General features: G+C 40.8%; 1 protein-coding gene across 3 annotated transcripts in view; it reads left to right on the forward strand.

The window, feature by feature from the left end:
- TSHR (thyroid stimulating hormone receptor) overlaps positions 1-13,918 on the forward strand; it is a 52,197-nt gene extending 38,279 nt beyond the window's left edge. For all 3 annotated transcript variants that reach the window (XM_033008550.2, XM_033008551.2, XM_033008552.2), the window contains 2 exons: positions 10,205-10,393; positions 11,910-13,918. In XM_033008550.2, coding sequence (XP_032864441.2) covers positions 10,205-10,393; positions 11,910-13,320 — 1,600 coding nt within the window. In that variant the 3' untranslated portion in view covers positions 13,321-13,918. The remainder of the gene's footprint in view (positions 1-10,204; positions 10,394-11,909) is intronic.
- Positions 13,919-20,610: the final 6,692 nt, after the last annotated feature.

The raw sequence follows: 20,610 nt of genomic DNA on the forward strand, positions 1-20,610 counted from the left end.
TTTTTATAGTCCTCCAAAGAACCTTCACTAAAATCAGGAATGGCAACACAGAATGAAACAGAAAACTTTAAGAAGAATCATATTCCCTGACTCAAATCATCTATCATGTAATGTAGTGCATATGACTGAATATGGGGAGAATGGAAGTGCTGAAAGTGGGATTCCACCCTACACTGCAAAACCAGATAGTGCCAGCAGAGCTCACTCGATTTTACTTTTTGCCCTTCAGAAAAACAGCATATTTATATCAGAATAATGGTGAATAATATTATTCACAGAAGGAATCCTTGTATCTAGCCGTAATAACAAAAAGGTGCAGAAGACATTATTTTTCTCCCAGAATCTTTCCAACTCCAGAAAATCAGGCTGGCTACAGTAGAAGTTATGTTGAACATAACTACTTCATGCTAAGAGGAGTTGCATCCCTGCTGTGCAAAGCTGCAACAGACCTTTGATGGCAAGGTTGTCATCAAATCTCTGGTTCTCTGTGTCCTCTGTACCTCAGGTCAGATGAATTGCAAGACCTGTGTGTGAATGGTAGCCTGTCTTTAGCTTCAGTCACTTAAATTATTTTGTGGGGTGAAGAGGAAGATCTGGCTGAGGGCTCACCTTTCAGAGCCACAGCATTCCTCCATATCACTCTCTACGACAAGGTCCACTGGAGTTATTAGCAGAGTCATTGGGAACAGGGTCCAAGACCAGTTCTGGGGAGTATCAGGTTCTCCTTTCACTAGCTTGAAGGGAGAAGCAAGCACAGACCATTCATGGAGTCAGACTTCTGAAACAGATACCTTAAATAATTGGATGTTGGAAGAGTCCATAATACTCAGTCATTCCAACAGCAAATCATGCCAAACCACTCCTGTCACACTGGGGTAACTTTTTGCCTGTTTCATAAAGTCATCCTCACTTTCCCAGTGGCACCTGATGCATCACCAGCTCCACCATTTTGGAGCAGCTCCGAAAGATGGAGTTGCAGAGCACCAGTGCAGTCATCCTCACAAAGACATGCAGGCCAGCTCTTTCTCCCCTTCACTCACTGCTTTCATTTCCCTTCCCTCTGCAAAAGGCTACCACAGGACTACATGGGTCGGTAGGGATGTTATGTCACAACCTTCTCATCTCAAGTCTGGCAGCAATGGCTGCTGGGCCACCCCACACAGCGCTTCTCTCCAGAGGGTCTGCAAAGGGAGGAAATTAGTTCAGGCCTCTTCATTTGCACTTGCAAAGTCTGTAGGATGCAGGTGAGTATGAGAAGAATAGGTAATGGCAGTAAACCACTGCACTGTGTCCCTCAAGTTACTGTCAAGGACTAATAACATGCCTGTTTTTTCTTCTTAGCATTGAACCACCTGAGGGATAAACCTCAGTTGTGTCATGAGTGGCCAGATCCTGAGACAGCAGTGAGAAGGTAGTGTTTTCTGACCATGTCTTTAAAAAGTTACACATCCTGGATAAGAAAAGCAGTCAATGCCCTGGTCCACCATTAGGGGAACTGGCCATCTAGGCAGAGCAAAAGAGGATGTTCTGGAAGCAGAAGGCAACAGATCAGGAGGGAAACCTGAAAAAGCTTACAAGGGGGCTGTTAAGCCTCCTGCTCATGGACCCTTTGGGGTGGCTGTTGCTCCTCTTCCTCCCTGCTAATTGAGTCACCTTCATCTCCACTGTTTCTGCTTTCAGGAGGGCTCAAGGCCACACACCCCTGAACTAAGATGGTCACTGTTGGAGAACTGCAAGAGAGGCTGTGTTGGTGCTGTGTAAGCCTTTTTTATTAGAATTTGGCTAATAAAGCCTTTTTCTTAATAATACACATGGCACCATAGAATCCCTTTCTCATTTTGTTCCTGGCCAGAAATACATTTTTCGGTTGATATAACTTTACGTGGACACCATGTTTCCATTATGATAGTATTCTGTCACAACAAATACACAATCTCAAAACAAGATGCACTCTCCTGTTATGTTTGGGGTCTTGTACAGCTCACTGCACATCTCTGAGGCTACAGGTGGCATGATGGGTTGAAAAGCTCCTTCCTAGGGGTGGCAGAAGACAAAACACTTGGCATTTTAGGTGTAAGGGAGGGGAAAGCTTGCGGCAGCCCAAATTTTGACTCTTGGAGTTATTTGGGTATTTAAAGCACCAGTGTTGTTATGCTAGACAGGTGAACAAGTAATGACATGCTGCAATGTGGGGTGATCATATGCTATTATAATGTTGCCAGGTAAGCTCACTCATGCAAGGGCTGGCTTTAAGGTGTGTGAGCTACATGAAACCTCTTGGTTTAGGGACTAGAGATGACTTCCTAGGACATGCATATGTAACTAAAGAACTTGCTTCTCACTCTGTGTTTTCAAGTTAGATTTCTCAAAGTACTTGAAATTTTTCTAATCTTCTATAATTATTGTGCTAGCCCAGTTGCCATGGATCCTTGATCTTGGGACATGTCTTACATTTGCAGTCTAAACAGCCAGTTATCCATCTCCCATTGGAATAATATACCTCCATGGCTAACAACAGTCCTAATAGTATTTATAATTAAAGTGAGATGCAGTACTATAGTGACATTACAGAGAGAGGTATCTCTTCTCAAAGACAGAAGGCATTAAATGGCATGTAAGCAACAGTAAATCAACTCTGATCAAAAGAGCCAGAGTATTTCACATCATGATCCTTTGATTTTCTAGTTCTAAGCCAAAGATCTTAGGAAGGTATGTTGGTTTAACCCTGGCCTGCAGCTCAGCTCCACACAGCTGCTTGCTCACCCCAGCACCCAGTGGGATAGGGTAGAGAATCGGAAGGGTAGAAGTGAGAAAACTCATGGGTTGAGATAAAGACAATTTAATATTTAAAAAAGGGATGGGAAAAAAAAAAAAAAAAAACCAAAACCAAAAACAAAACAAACCCAAGAAAAACAAGTGATGCAACAAAAACAACTGCTCACCACCAATCGACCAATGTCCAGCCAGTCCCCAAGCAATGGCATCCCTGGCAAACTTCCACCCAGTTTTTATTGTTAAGCATGACGGGATATGGCCTGGTTGGGGTCTGCTGTCCCAGCTGCGTCCCCTCCCAAGTCCTTATGCACCCCCATCCTACTTGCTGGCGGGGTAGGATGGGAAGCAGAAAAGGCCTTAATGCTGTGTCAGCACTGCTCAGCAATAACTAAAACATCCCTGTATCATCAACACTGTTTTCATTCACAAATCCAAAACATAGCCCCATACAAGCTACTATGAAGAAATCCAACTCTGTGTCAGTTAAATCAGTACAGAAGGGTGCCACATATTATTAATTTTAATGTAATTTTAATAGCAGCTTTAGGGACTTCTGTTACCCATGGATAACCAGGAATTATTCTGCATGTGTGGTGTAGAAAAGGTTTTTTATAAAGCGAGGTATCTTCCAGCAACAATTTAGAGCAGAATCCTTTCACTTGAACAGATCTCTTGGATGACCTTCAGGAACTAGAACTATTTTAACGGGACCAAAATAGTTTCTGAAACTTCCACCTATGCACTACCTTAAGAAGACTAAAGTCAAAATGAATGAAAATTGAGTGAAACCCTACTATTTATTGTTGTGTCATGTCAATGGCCGTTAGTATCTCCCACAGGAGACAGAAATGTGCTTGCAATTGGTGCTTTATTACACACCCACCACCATACCATCACGACTAATATTAACAATTTAATTATAGAGAGACCAGAGATTTTTTAACTTGCATAATATCCTGAGAAGTCTGACCAATACAGCCCTTCCATATCCCCCCTGGGTAGTGTAAATGACTTGGCTTATTTCAGTAAATAATTTGTTCAGTCATTTTTGGTTCAGGCATCTAGATGTTGTTAGCTGGCATGGGAATTTGCAGACATTGGATCTTCCTCAAAAAAGAAAGTTCTACTTACAGTACTGTTTTCTCTTGAAAATTAACTCTATGGAAAATGATTGCCTCAGGAGAAATATTCCTTTCTGGGGTAATGAATAGCATTGTGTACAGTAGGAACAGTATTGGGGGGGGGGGGGGGGGTGGAAGAAAGGAACGTTAACGGAGCATTTTTTCCAATCAGGATTTCAGCAACAGCAACTTAAAGGCTGAAATGCTGACTTAACGGGGCAATTTTCTTCTATTTTGGTTTAAAGAAAACCAATGAGAAATATTTAACTACAAAGAATTGTGCCTGACTATGTATGTTGTGTGAGTTTGGCCATGCTCTCAGACCACCTCATTAGATGGGGTATTTAAGTAGGTATTAAAAAATCAGGTACTTTTTTTTTTTTTTTTAATTTTCAGTTTACAATAGCAGAGGAAGCAAGGAGGGTGATCACTGAATAGAGGAGAACAGATGCCAGTAATTCCGATTCTTTTGTTACTGCTATATTTTCAGATATATGTGGATGTGTAAATACACTGTTCCCTTTATAAAACAATTTTAACAGTATAAAACCAGCACACTGCTCTTCACCTAAAAATGAAATCTTGGCTAGGACTCAGCAACTCAGTGTGCCTGATTTACTAAACACACCAACAAGAGCTGCTGCCTAGAACACAAGTTCAACAGAGTACAACAAAAATACAAGCAGGCTCATTATTCAATTAGCTTTTGCAAAACATGCAGTCCAAATTAAAAACATTATTCACTGTCGCACAAGATACATGTGAGTAATTATCTTTAGAAAGCAGAAATGCTCTTTAAAACATCATTTCCCAATCTAGGAATGGGTCCTACCTTAGGAGGTTCTGTTCTGTTCCTGTCACTGGGCACAAGCAGGTCTTCAAGCAACAGGAGCACTCTGCATTCTGCTAATCAAACAATGCAAATTTGCAGATTTAAAAAATCTTTCAGTTGATAGAAATAATATCTGTACTCTAAGCCCATCTATTACATATTTTATACCTTTTTAACTACTGTAGTATTGCAGCACTCAGAAATCTGTGTATGATTAGGTAAAAATTCCCAATGGTACTATGATGCATTCAATCTAATTTTCTCAATTATCTGTCTTTTAAATTCTCATTATTACTTGATTTCATACTGCAATTGCATGATTTCAACTGTGAAAAGTATTACTGACAAAGCTATTATCCCTTATATCTAATTCTGAACTTCTGACTTCATAAAAATAAAGAAGCATTAGACCAAAAAATAACCCAGGAAAAAAAAAATCAGATCTGAGTGGTCAAATATGTTTAACACTTGTATCATGTACACAGTTCACTCAGAAAACATAATTTTTAAAATCATAAGCTATTGTTTCATTTCCACATTCATTTGAAGCTTTACAATGTCTGTGCAACAGTCAATCTAAAGTATAAATTTCATGTAAGGTAAGTAACAGCCTAGAAACGTCATGAGATTTGTAAGAAAGAATGTGAGGAAAAAACAAAACACCCAGCAAGCCCCAATGTTGAAATCGGTTGAGTGCACTTTGGTTGCTGTTACGCTCCACAGCACGGAGCTCTGCTCTACTGCAGACAGCCCACTTCCAGTGCCTGGGCGAGCTCTAGACCATGGATACTTAAATGCTGAAGTCTGGTCAGGCTCTAGGCTAGAAGTTAATTTTGTGAGCACCTTACCATCATCCCAAACATGTGAGGTCTCCCACAACAAGTGTGGCTGCCTGGTTTTCACATCCATCTTCGTGAGGGTTTGTCAAAGGCCTTGTGTGAAACTCTGAGCAAAACTTAATCACAACACTCAGAGAGGTTTGTAAGGCAGGACTTATTTTCACAAAAGCCCTTTAACATGCTGACTTCCCCCAGGTGTATCAGATTAGTTGGTGGCTCATTTTCTGCCTTCCTGCAGCGGGTTAAGTGCGAGGTTACACACCCCTTTTACCAATTCAGCTACCTCCTGCTTGAGGTGCTTCAGAACTTGTTGGTGAAAACCATCCAGTCCTTGTGATTCATTATCATTCATTTTATCAGTTCCCTGCCTAACCTCTTTTATAGTCACTTCAGTTTGAGACAGATCCTCTTGACAAGTCTTTCAGACCTCTTGCCCATTCTCTTGTGTTTCAGTGTGCCAGCTATAGCTTAGCAGTAGCAGCAAGACACTCTTCTGTGCAATGTAAACACTGCTGGGTTTAAACAACATCTTAGCTGTCAATATTATTAGATATTAATAAGGCTGACATAACTGCAGTCAGTTCCAGTTTTTCTGAGTAGCCCAAAAATCAAGACTGATTGTACAATAACACAAAACAAAGAATGCATTTAGGAAAATGTGTCTTCTGTATGAATGCATACACAGATACTATGGTCTGGCAAACTCTCAACTACTTGGCTTCACGTTGCTCTGAAGATTAGTAATTATTATTTAAAACCTTTTTAATCCTATGATTTCTAGTTTGAAGACAGCTGCTATGCTGCTTGAATTAGATTGTAAATCTGAATAGGTAATTGTCAAGACTGGATTTTTAAAGCAAAAAAATCCCTGTCAATCCCACTTTCCTCTGGCTAACAAAATGTGGGCGTAGGTAGGGTAACTAAGAAGTTATCTTCTACTGAGAGACAAATTACCAGCAGGCTCTCAGGAGGCTTTTCCATTTGCAGTAGCAGCAGTACAGTGAGGTCACAAGGCCACTGGGTGGCAGACACCATGCCAGCCGTTTAGGGACTTCCTAAACGGGGGATTTTGGAAAGTTCCAAACTTCTGAGCCATTGTGCTTAATATGGCCCATGGATGGGACCAACCATCTATTGTTAGCCCTGCAACAGGAACAATCCTAAATCAACTAGAACTTCAAGGCAGCTGTGCCTGTATCTTCTCCCCATGCCCCCCAGTTTAAAACAAGCAGAGTTTTAAAAATAAAAACTGCGATACCTAATTGCTTAAATACATACCCATATACACATGCACAGAAGACTTCCAAGGATTCAGTAAGGTAGAAGAGGAATGACGTAGTCTTAGAACTAATTCTTCCAAGCCCTTTCTTCTTACAGAAGAGATCCTTCTCTCAGACTTTTTAACATCACTTGTAACACTCCCTGGAGCTGCCACAGACTGCAGATTTCCCACTGCTCTCTGGGAAATTATTCCCACCACCTGGGCCCTGGGCTGGCTGCTCCCTTCTGCTTGCAGCAATGCAGGAGCTGCAGCTCCCTCCCCTGCACACCCAGGGCCCCAGGCAGGCTCCTCTGCAGCTGTTCCAGGGCACAAGCCCCTGACCCTCAGGATGCTTCTCCTGACCCAGTCACTTCTGATGGGAACGTGACACAACTCAGAACAAAACCAAAACAAAAAGGGAAACTGTCCTTGTTACCTTGCTATTTGGCCTGCACACTGAACCACAGCAATGACTTTCACAATTTAATGATGTAATTCTCTAAAAAGATTATACCTTTTCTCACTTTTGTCTCTTGGCTCACATTCTTAGGTGCCCCAAAACTAGTCTCACAGGTGTGAATAATCATTCCCAATCACCTTCTATACAATATGCATGGCATCTATAGCCTACTACTTCTTCCAGTCCTAGCTCTTCCTAAGGGAAAAGTCCTTATCTACCTCATATATAAAAAATTTGATACTTTTAATCATCCTTGCTGTAGCTTTCTGTGTTCTTATTGTAAACTGAATATAGTATTTATAGAACTGCATGTAGCATTTAAGATGAATTCATATTAGATTTACAAAGTGAAGTTCTTCTGTTCTATTTTCTATTTCTTTACTAGAAATTCTTAGCATTCTAGTTCCCTTCAACATTACTAAATAGCACCGACCTGACATTTGCAGAGAGGACTACAACATCTTTCCCAAGTGGTAGGTAAATTAAACCCCACTGTTACCCATCTACAGTTAAGACTGCTTTTTCCTAAGGGCATTTTAAATTGATCAATATTGAATTATGTCAACTATTTTACTGATCAGCCATTTAGTACTGCAGGATCCTTCTACATCTTTAAACAATCAAGCTTTAGCTTTCACTGCCTTGTATAATTTTGTGTTGATAATAAGCTTTGTTGCAGCTACTCTCATTCTCTTTCCAGACTGTTTATGAATAGTTCAGTAGTACCCATGCTAGTTTAGCCTCTGTGGGCCTCAACTGCAATAATGTGTATATTCAGATACCAGTTCATTTCCCATCTTCCTCTAGCATGAAAACTTATCTGTTCCCAGGTTTGTCCCTTCTCGTATTTTTTTTTTTTTAATTAATCCAGGAGAGCCATTCCCTTTGTCACATAACAGATTAGTTACCTCAACAGCCCTTGATATCCGATTTTGTCAAGGCTTTTCTGAAATCCCAATTCATTGTACAAACAGGATCGTCTTTCTCCATAACCTTGTGTGAGAACATCTTCAAAGAAACTCCTAAGAGTCCGTGAGGTGTCATTTCCCTTCCAATAAGCCTTAGCACCTCCCATCACACAGCATTTAACGATGTTCCCTTCCTGCAGGTAGCTGCCACCACCATGAGGACTTGAAGGAGACCCATGGGGGTTGCTGAAAGGCCAGCCTTATCTTGGTAAGATCTAGTCCAAGATCTAGTTTACCAAGATGTTTTGCTTCAGAAGGAGAGCTCTGTAAAATGAGGAAATTACCGAAAACCAAAAAGGAGCAGGCCACTAAATTGGATTAAGGGACTGGAGCATCTGTCACAGCAGAATAGTCTGCGAGAGTTGGAAATGTTTAACCTGGAGAAGAGTGAAGGGAATCCTAAAAATGTGTATAAATACTTCGGGGGAAGCAGACGTGGGAACTGGGAAGACTGAGCCAGTGTCTCCTCAGTGGTGGCCAGTGAGAGGACAAGAGGCAACAGACACAAAACTGATATACAGGGAAGTCCATTTCAACATAAAAAAAAAGCTTCATTACTGTGAGGGTGGTCAAATGCTGGAACACGCTGCCTAGAGAGGCTGTGGAGTCTCCAATCCTGGAGTTATTGAGAAGTCAACAGGACACAGCACTGAGCAACCCGCTCCACGTGCCCCTGCTCTGAGCAGGGAGGTCAAACTGGGTGATCTGGAAGCTCAACTATTCTGTGATTCTTTAAAAGATAAAATGATAGCAGGCACCATTCAGACTCTTCTAAGAGCTGGTTCAGGGGCTTGGTAGAAGTATATACTACCTATCAAAAAGGACTCCAGAAGAACAAAAAAAAAGTTTATGTGGTTGAAATCAACTAATTGTGACATATTCAAATATGTACGATAGCAAAGAAGCTATCAGAAGTAACAAAGCCCTCCTACAGAAAGGGGAAGCAATTTCTAATGATTTTTAAACAAACAAATGAAGAGGAAAAAAAAAAAAAGCAGAGCAAAGCCAAATGTTTTAGAATTTGTTTAAAGCATTAAATTAGTAATAATTTTCTTCTAAGTGCAAGAAACCAGGCAGTGGGTGAGACTTCTAGAGGGATAAGAACAGCACTCTTTGGAAACAATGCACAGGAAAAAGCTGAATTATTTATTATTAGGCTGCTCATGATGAAAGTGCTCAAGCAATGTTCCTACATTGGAACCTTTTTTACAGTTTTACTTCTTTACAGAGTATAACTCTGAGAAAACATCTTGACTTCCAAGTGTCAGTAGAAGAGGTTTTGGGACAAAGTAAAAAATAAGTGGAAAACACTATCAAGAACAGATGACATTTGCCTGGCAGTTCTAAATGAAATCCACCTCCCCCACAAACTGTGCAACATATCTGCTGAGGTACACTCAGTACCAGAGAAATTGAAACCAGCACACATATACAAACTTTTCTGAGAGTTTCAGGATGGACTGAGATAGAAGATTTTAATTTCAGTTTATGAAGAACATTTTTTTAATAATTACAGTGCTTTCTTTTGAAGTATCCCAATGGATTAAAATGAGTCTGAAGAGGTCTAAAGGAAAATAGCTCTTCCAATGGAAGATGCAATTTTTTTAAAGAATTTTTAAAACTTTGGTTTTGCATATGCAATTGCACCTGTTTGGCTTCAAAGGTGCAATTTTAAAAGTCCTGGCATTTCTTTATCATCCAGGTTCTGCACTATGAGACACTGAAGAGCTCTGAAACACAGAGAAAAATCACAGAAGGAATTCCTATCCTACTTGAATTTGAATGATACCAGAACCTAGCACAGTGATATGAAATCCCCACTTCCTCTGGATTTGTTTTTTTTTTCCTGTAGAAGTCTATGAAACTCCTAAACTACCGTGAGAATCTGAAAATATTCTGATCCAGTTGCTGGATATTCTGACATTTGTCGTCTTCTTCTTTTACCTAGGGATGTCTCCAGAACAGCTGTTGCTAACCTTCCAGCCAAAGGACTGGAAAGCCTTAAAGAACTAATGGCCAAAAATACATGGACTTTAAAGAAATTACCAGCTGGAAAGATATTTCTTCAGCTAATGCGAGCTGACCTATCGTATCCAAGTCACTGCTGTGCTTTCAAGAGCTGGAAAAAAAACAGCGGGTGAGTTTCACTAACTTACATTCAATCTTAAAGTATGTAAGTGAAAACAATGTCTTAGTATTAATATAAAATTACATCCATTGACACTTTTGTAACCATTTTTTCTAGGTATAGGGGACATTCTTTGAAACAGAGATTACAATTTCAAACTGACAGAAGAAAAAATTTTTGTCATAACAATTTGTAGGCCCTTTTGCAACAGTTCCTCCTTTTGTTGAGACCAAAATTAAAGGCAAAAAAAAATAAAAAAAGTCTCACGTGCTCTAACACAGAATGTGCTGTAGAAAAGTCTGGAAAAAGAAGTCTTAGAGGGGATATAGCTTCATGTCTCAGAATAAGTGATTCTGTAATAACCTTGTAGACAGATTACTTCAAATTCCATTTCAGCAGGATTTCCAGCCTCCCATCTGAACAGGTGCAGGTATCTTTTGGGAAGAAAAAAATACATTTATAGATGTTGTGATGCAACACAGAGATTCATCTGCTAGGGGCGAGGTCAAGAGGGGGGGATGATTTATTGTGATTAGCAGCAAAATTTTACTGCAGAATGCAATCCATTGTAAATTTCTCCAAAGTGTAGTAAGGTTTAGAGAATTCTCATCCAGGCCACCCCTGATTAAGGAAGACAACCCCAGCCTTCAGTAGTGCAGTATTTGTGGTTGCAATTCCTAGCATATTAAAAATACACTGATACATATCTGAATTATTCAGTAATAAACTCATAAAGCAGTAATATTTACGATTACAATGGAATGAAAGAGTGAGGATAGAAATAAAACAGAGGAGTTGACAGATTCAAATCCTGGACTGGAAGAATGTGCAGAAAGAACCCAGCACAATCTAATGACTAAAAAAACCAAGTATTTGCATGTCTATTAGTAGAAATTTAAATTTCTCAGACTGAACTGTATGCAACCTCAAATTGTAAACAATCTCGAATTCTACACACCTAGAAATGAGAAATGCTAAAGCTTATGTAACAGCGGATCACAGTGATCAAAACATGCGATGCCAAATTACAATTTTTTCCTAGTAAAAAGAATGATTGATTTTCAACTACAAATACGTATGCATTACACCATGAGATAGAGGATTCCCAACCACTACACTGCTAGTTAGCTGTAAAGCACCTACAGACCTGCAGAAAATACACAGAATATAAATTAAAGTGATGAAAGTTCTGGGAGAAATTGATTTGTAAGCAAAAATGAAAGTAATACTGTGTGTATTATCTATTATAAACAGTAGATAAAAGTCTTGGTACCTACTAAGAACACAGAAGGATGCTGAACGTGCCAAATTACTACTGGGGATAGCTGATAGCAACAGAGAAAGGAAAAATATAATTTTTAAAAAAGCCCACTATATGTTCGGTTAACAGAAATATATCCAATTACCTTTTTATAGCCACATTTTTATTCACAGTGATTTCCTTTTGAAGTGTTCCCTTTGTTTACTCGATGCACCCCTGTCAGACTGTAAATGCCAGCGGTGATTTTGCCCTCTACTCTTCCAGAATCCTGGAGTACCTGACATGTAACCAGAGCAGCAGTCACAGCTTTCGTAGGAGAAGATCAGTCAAAGCTCTCAGAGGTCCACTTTACAAAGATTATGCAGAAGAATACACAGACCATACTGACGCTTTGTATGATAAAAACACCAAGTTCATGAATTCTCATGAAAATTCCCATTATTACATTTTCTTGGAAGAGCATGGAGAAGGAAATTTTGGGTTTGGCCAAGAGCTCAAGAACCCTCAAATGGAAGACATCCAGACCTTTGACAGTCATTACGACTACCCTGTCTGCGAAGGTAACGAAGATGTAATATGTACTCCAGAGCCTGATGAGTTTAATCCCTGTGAGGATATAATGGGATATCAATTTCTGAGGATTGTGGTATGGTTTGTGAACCTGCTGGCTATCCTAGGTAACATCTTTGTCCTGTTCATCCTTCTCACCAGCCATTATAAACTGACCGTACCACGCTTTCTGATGTGTAACTTGGCCTTTGCTGATTTTTGCATGGGGTTATACCTCCTCCTGATCGCTTCAGTGGATCTCTACACGAGGTCAGAGTACTATAACCACGCTATAGAGTGGCAGACTGGGCCCGGCTGCAACACAGCTGGCTTTTTCACAGTGTTTGCTAGTGAACTTTCTGTATACACACTGACCGTGATCACCCTGGAGCGCTGGTACGCCATCACTTTTGCCATGCGCCCAGATCGAAAGATTCGCCTCCGGCACGCCTTGGTTATCATGCTGGGAGGGTGGCTCTCATGCTTCCTTCTTGCCCTTTTGCCACTGGTTGGCGTCAGCAGTTATAGCAAAGTCAGCATCTGCTTGCCTATGGACACTGAAACACCCGTGGCTGAAGCCTACGTTGTCTTCGTTTTAATATGTAACATTATCGCTTTTGTCATCATTTGTGCCTGCTACATAAAAATCTATGTAACTGTGCGAAACCCCCAGTACAAGTCAGGGGACAAAGACACCAAAATTGCCAAGCGGATGGCTGTGTTGATTTTCACTGACTTTTTGTGCATGGCTCCCATCTCTTTCCATGCTTTATCTGCCATTATGAACAAGCCACTGATAACGGTTACCAATTCCAAGATTTTGCTGGTACTCTTCTACCCACTCAATTCTTGTGCCAACCCCTTTCTTTATGCTATTTTCACCAAAGCTTTCCGAAGAGATGTGTTCATCCTGCTAAGCAAGTTTGGTATATGCGAGCATCAGGCTCAAGTCTACAGAGGTCAGACAATCTCAGCCAAAAACAGCAGTGGCTCCTACGGGCAGAGAGTCAGCCGAGGGATAGGTCAGATCCTTACAAGCATCCAAGATCCAGGCAATGATTACCTTCCTTCTGTGACAATGCAGAACCAAATTCTTGTGGAAGAATACAAGCAAACTGAGCTGTAACATCTCAAAGTATCACAGCTACAGTCTGGTCAAGAGGTGGTTGTGCATACAGTACATCAAGTGAGAAGATAACATAATATGTTCTCCATATTCTTTTTCCCTAGACTGTTCCTTCTAATGTCTGAAAGCACCTTCAGTGGTCTTCTTTTAGACAAGTCGCTCACTTGAACCTCTTGTCTCACACTCTTATCAGTGCAGGTCAAAAGATATTGTTCTGGTGGTAATGCTGGAAGTAGAGGTGAACACTCTATCTATATAGGAAAATTAACATATATAAACTCAGGAAATATGAAATATACCCTCATTTAAAAAATCTGAGGAAGCAGGAGACCAAGTATAAAACTTGGGGGTACCTGTATGACTAAAAAGAGGACATAAAGTCTTATAATTAAAACAAGTGTAAAAAAAAAAGAAATCAAAGGTCCAAGTTCTCAAATACCAACTGCCTATGTGTCAAAAGCTTCAATTGGTTTTCTAATAGCAAATTTCTAAAACTTCCAGCTGGGCCTAAAATGCAACAGATTCCTTCTGCTTCTGCCATCCTGACCTAAAATGAAGCTCGGGGTTTTTTTTTGCAGTTCTTGGTTTAGTTGGGTGAGGTGGGAAAAGAAGCCTTTTCATATTGCCTTTATAGAGGTAAAAGCCAAATGTCACTGATTTTGTGGCTCTCCATAAGGTAACAAGTAAGAAATATTAGGGAATTTGTGTGCTGCAAAAATTCCCTATCACTCTCAGTTTTTGATAAACCTACTTAGGCGATGGTTTAGTTTGAATTTGTTTTGGAAACCAGTCTACCCAGTCAAGTTAATGTTTGTATCTTTTTGAGGGCTGAAACTTAATATTGTACTAAACCTTCTCCCAATTATCCATTCTTTACCTGACTCCAGTACTGTTCAATCTGAGCATGTTTATTACTTGGAACACTCTGTTAACTGCTGCTTTCTCAACACTACTGCTATTCTTGTTTACCACTCTCTTACAGGGCTACAAAGACTTTCCTTTTAGTACTTGCTATGTTGAGCTGCCTCAATTCTACACTTAGAAAAAGGGAATGAGTGGATCGAGACGTCAGGTTACTTCATGTCCTTCTCTTACTGAATTGAAGGCTAATTGCTAGCTCCTCCAATGTTTTAAGAATATCTCTCCACCTTGTAGTGAGATCTGTTACCTGACTTTTGTAATGACTGCAGTACAACTACATAAACCACACATTTAGCTTCTGGTTGGCCACAGCCTGTAGCTTAGACACATACTCTCCACACCCCACTTAAAGAAATCCAAGCTCAGATACAAGGAGCAACCCACAGTCTTTTGCTCCAGTGAACCACTAAAGCATTCTTCTGCCATACGTGCTGCTAGATGGGACCAGACCAAGATCAAGATCAAGATCAAGCTTGGCTGTGCTCAGTTCATCCATACACCAGAAATGAACCAGGGCCTGGCTCTCTGTAGACATCAGGACTCAGGGTAGGAGCTGCTTTGCACCAGCTTGCTTGTTAATGCTCATGTGGCCCAACTGTCTGGTTTAGACAGCAGGATCAGAGCTGTTCTCAACCAACTGTAGAGACTAGCTATGTAGGACTGCTACCAAGATTGCCATCAATCATTTCACTCGTCTATTTGGAAGGCCTACCATGAGAACAAAAAATATGGGGTGAATCTTTGCCTTCAGGTAGGTATTTTAAAGTTCATTTTGTAATATTCATCATGTTTTTAATAGAATTATAGTCTGAGAAACTGTAATTAAATTGAACAGACAATGGTCAGATCTTTTATAGTGCGGGTTAGTATTATCCAGAAAAACAATATGGTAGAGCCCTTCAAACTGCTAGCTACTACAGCTGGAAATTACATGATTACAAATGCCATGTACATACTCCAATTCAAACTCATTTTGATTCCATATTCCTGATTATAAACAAAAGCAGCTTCAGCAAGCAGAAACAAGGGCCTAGATTCACCAGCTCTGCGAGATGGTCATAAAAAAAAAAAAATTCTGTCACTGCTAACGCCACTAAAAATCTGTAATATTGCATCACAGATTAATTTAGCTGTTTATTTTGGGGAGGAACGTGATTCCATTTTTGGTTGATTCTCAGCAAACTTTGAAACCCAAACTGCTGAAAACCATGCAAATAAAAATTTATTACCTCCTCTTCTGTGATCTGGACTCACCCAGTGTTAATCAGAAACATAAAAGTAACTTCTTAAGTGTGCAGATCAGCAAAATTTCCTACTCTTGCAATGGCTGCATTTGGAAATCTCTGGTTGTATCTCAGTGTCCCATACAAAACACTGTCCTGGGTTGAGTGAGTGGTGGAGTTTTTTGGTGGCAGGGGAGGGGGCTATCGGGGCGGCCCCCTGTGAGAAGCTTCTCGAAGCTCCCCCAGCTCCACGTCAGCTCCACTTCTGTTTGGGAAATTGAGCCAATCGGCTGCGCCTCTGCGATCACGTATTTAAGAAGGGACGTGGTGACGGGCAGTCGGACTTGGGAGGAGGAGTTGCTGCAGCTGCATGAACACCAAGGTCAGTGGAGGAACGGAGGAAGAAAGGAGGGGGGAGGTGTGCCGGAGCAGAGACCCTGCTGTATCCTGTGGGGAGACGGCAGGGCGGCCCCCCCTGCCACCCATGAAGATCTACGGTGGAGCAGACATTGATTTACAGCCTGTTGTTCCTGCTCAGCTGATCAAGGTTCTGTGCCCGAAGAAGGCCGGGGTCTCATGGGAAAAGGCAGCCCCGCTGCTGTAATTCAGTGCTGGGAGGATTGCAGCATGCGGGGGAGTCCCACGCTGGAGCAGCTCGGGAAGGGCTGCAGCCGTGGGAGGGAATCCAGTCGGAGGAAGTTAGTGACCCATGACGGAGCAGCGTGGGGAACGCTGCGGCCCATGGGAGGAATTCATGTCAGAGAAAGTTTGTGGAGGACTGTCTCCTGTGAGAGGGGGACCACGATGGAGCAGGAGGAACAAATTTCAGACACTCCCCTCACAGAAGATGAAGGAAGTGGCAGCACTGACTGCACCCCCCATTCCCTGCCCCTGCGCCACTGGGGGAGGAGGTAGAGATATCGGGAGCAGAGCTGAGCCCGGGAAGAAGGGAGGGGTGGGGGGAAGGTGTTCTCAAGATGTGGCAATGCTTCTCACTGTCCTACTCTGTTATGTGTTGTTAGTGTCTGTAATAAATGTATGGTTTTTTTTCTTCCCCTAACGAGTCTGCCTTTTGCTCGTGATCATACACTGTCCTACTCTGTTATGTGTTGTTAGTGTCTGTAATAAATGTATGGTTTTTTTTCTTCCCCTAACGAGTCTGCCTTTTGCTCGTGATCATAAAAGGGGAATTTTTTCCCCATCCCAGTCCTATCTTGAACCCCAAGCCTGGCTCTCTGTCCCTTCTCATTGCCGGAGGGGAAGGGAGAGAGAGGTGCTGCATTGTGGTTGGCTGCCAACCAGGCCCAAACCACAACAAACGCGTTATGTTGAGATGCAACTCCTGCCCCTGGAATAATCATTAAAGGGAGAAAAAGTTTCCCGAGTGCCCTTATTTAGTATCTCAGCAGCAGCTAAGACAATCAAGTTCTAGTGGATAAACTACATTTATGTTACAGACTTCATAGATACTAAAGTACCAGTAGAAAAGAAAGTCCAAGCTTGACTCATATTCTTTTTCAGAAACAGAGTAAAGACTAAATCGACACTTATTTTTAAAGTGATTTTAAAAGTAACCTGGATCACTTATCTCAAACCTCTTTTTACCTTAAAACAAAACAGAGTATTTGTTCCATGGAAACTAGTATGACATTGGAAAGACATGGTATTTTGGACTGATTGCAGCATGCTTTTGAATTAATACAGCTGTTTGCTGTTACTGATGGATGACAAATATATTTACATATTCTTAAACTTTTTTATCTCCCATCACTGCACATTTTTTGTCTATTAAAAGAAATCTGTAATCCTCCCTTTATGAACAAAGTTTGATATTTCTGGCTTATGTCTTGCATATTCCTTCTTGTGTTTAATTTGGTAACAAAAATATTTAAAAAGCTATTGGAGCTATCCAAGCAATAGACTTTAAATAATTTATTTGCTAGACTTTTTCTTGTAAATGTTTGTATCCTATAGATATTCTCTTCCATTTCTGCTGTGATCAATCCCTTCATCCACTTTTCATTTTGCGTATACTCTGTTGCTGTTTTAAATCTGTCTCAGCAAGATGCATTATTTCTGGTATTCTGTACATATTTTCTCTAGAATACTTTAGAAATAATGCAGAGCATTGGAATAAAATATTTTGTTTGAAATGGTAAGAGGCTCAGTAAGTCTTTTCTGAATGTTTTGAAATATTTTTCCTATAAAAAGTTAATACATTTTCTCTTGCATTCAACTTCATTGTTCTTGGCTGGCCTACAGCCAAAAAGACCGACTACTACATGACACAGTTTGACAGAGGTTTTGAGTTTTTCCTCACTACTAGCTGGGAAAGGGATGTCCTAAACGGCCATCTCAGACAGTGCAGCAGGAATGTAAAGGAACAGCAGTAGTACTCCTGACTTCCTGGTTCCAAAATGATCATTAATTACATCCAAGATAATCCAGAGAATCACCCAGCAGCCACGAGGTCATCTTCAAGAGATTAAATCTGGAATCTGATCTTTTCCATTCTCTTTTCTAAATCTAATGTGTATGCAACAGCCACAGCGACTAAGGATGGGATACCTGATGAGAAAACACTAGCATAGTAAGAAGTTTGTGCAGTGGAGAGACTCTACTGCAGGAATTCTCAGAGTAACTAAATGAATCAGCCCATATGCAACCTTACAGAAGATCCCTCCCCCTCCTACTAGGTCTTCCCTCAGAGCAAATGTCCCTTGTACCATATTTGCCAGAATTTATGCTGCCAAATTTTACGTTCAGTAATTCTCATCAGTGGAGGGAAAAAAAGTGATTATCTTTGCTATAAGGATCCTTGCATTACCTGGAAAAAAACACCTGAACAACAACTTCCACTGATGAAAACTATCAAAGTGCTCAAATATCAGTTAACTCTTGACATACCCTCCCTGTCCCAGAAAACTCAGCTGACGTCAGTATCTCTGCACTTTGTCACTGCCTGTAATTGTGCTTCTTTCCTACATGAAGCTTTATGGTGCAAGGAAAGCTTTTGCTCAGTTGTCGATGCTAACTGGCATCAGCTAGGACAATAAGGCTTATAGGCAAGAAGAAAATCCAATGGGCCAACAAGTGACAAGGAATAAATTGTTATTTGTAGGAGGCCCATCCTGCTCTGTATGTGCATGAGGCACCTGGAAAAAAAGGAGTGAACAGTAAGATAATGAAGTCTGCCATAATATTAAAATATTCAGAGCAATAAAAACAGATGGCTATGAAGAACTGTAGGAAGACGTCTTAAGGCTGAATGACTGGCAAGAGGAATTCAGTGTAGATAAATTGACACACATGGTTAAAAAAGACAAATTGACATCTTAAATGATGTGCTCTGACCTGACAACCCCTATTCAGGAGCAAGATCTTAGGGATGCTTCCTGGAGATCAAAAGAGCAAATCAAATTATATTATGGGGAAAGGAGCATAACATAAAACTAGTAATTACTCAACCACCGTATAAATCTGCATCTTGAATAACATCGCTTGTCTCTGCAACAGAAAAACAATATAACTAGAAAAGTTTCAGAGTAGGGTAGCAAGGAGAATGAAAGGCTTGGAGTTACAGCAACGGAATCAGTCACTAAGCAGGACCCTTTGGACTAGAAGGGAGATGACAAAGCTCAGTAAAGTCACAAGTAGGCAGGAGTAGCTGAACTACTGAACTTCTTGCCAAATGCTACTGTAGGTAATGAAGTTTACACGGGTTTATGGAGAATGAGAATTCACGGAAAAGGTATCTGTGGAAAGATTCTAAAAGCAGAAAGCCTGTCTGTCTCAGGATGCTTCTGAGCTGCAAATACATGGCAGGTGGGAGGGGGTATGTTGGGAGTGTATCATACATGCTTGCCTATTCTTTCAAGCTTCGCTTGCCACACACCATTAGCAGCCATCACAGCAAGGACTTCTGATCTGGTCCATGGCAGCCACTTTTCTCGTGTTCAAGCAGTTCCCCTATTCAGACTTCAAAGACAGCTTCAACTGCATCTTCCTTCCATAGGCCTAACCACAGAGCACGTGTAGATAAAAACATCCATCTGGATGAAGAGCATATTCCCTGTTCACAGCGCCACCTCAATGGATTTGAACCCACGGCTCAAGTGAAAGGGCAGAGGCCAGCTGCCTTTTCTCACAACCCTGCACAGAAATGGGAAGAGACAACATTACCACTCTCCAGGGCTTCAGGTGGCTCTGAGATTTCAGACTGGAGAATGGAAAACACTGCTTCAAGGTGGCAGTGAACGTTCTGTGATTCTATTTGAATAATTTGGTAGCAACATATACACTATGAAAGATTTCTTTATTCTCAGACACTGTAGAAAAATGCTGTAAAGTTGAGCTGGAGCCTTGGAACTTTCTCTGAGCAATTTAATTTAAACTGCATATACCTGACCTTTGCTAGTATCCTCTCTCTCCACCTACAGAGATGTGGGTTTTCTGACTGAGAAGGCATCTGTTCTAGGTGACACCATCTGCAACAGGTCAGCTATAGTCAAAGTAAAGCACACTCTGCTATGGTATCCTGGCATCTGAAAACAGCACGAGTAATAAAAAGTAAATTTAAAATCATTACTATAGCGTTTTAGTTTATTAACATAAATGAAATGCATTTTCCTTTCTTGCTGGATAATTTAAATATTAATGCCCACAGCATAGCCTTTAGAAAATCTGTACCAAAAAACTCCCTAAAAAGTGAAGTTTGATTTCAGCAGACCTCCTATGCTTATGAGTTAAAATGAACTAAACCCTCCCTTCCAGTTTCTTTGGGCAGGCTGATGAGGAATAGCAGCATAATCAGTATTGTTTTTCTTACAGATGTCAGGCATCCTCCAGTCTAAAACCACTCAGTAATCAAATGGTTCCTGTGTTACAGTTAAAATCGGACAGCGTCAGGAACAAAATTAGTTGGGTGTCACACCTTTCTGTTATGGACTCCCCTCCTCCCTGGTAGGGATTCTGAAAACATACAACATTATACCGAACTCTGATGTAGGCTTTGTGGGCTAAGCCACAAGGTGTTGAAGGACCATCATCATGCCCTGGAACAGAAGATGGTTAAGAGGTATTAGTGACGCACACCAAGAGATTCTGACAGCATCGTCAACCTCAAATTCACATTGGTTCAATAATA

This window comes from Tyto alba, unplaced genomic scaffold (assembly GCF_018691265.1).
Source record: "Tyto alba isolate M040663 unplaced genomic scaffold, T.alba_DEE_v4.0 Super-Scaffold_18, whole genome shotgun sequence".
Taxonomy (NCBI): Eukaryota; Metazoa; Chordata; class Aves; order Strigiformes; family Tytonidae; genus Tyto; species Tyto alba.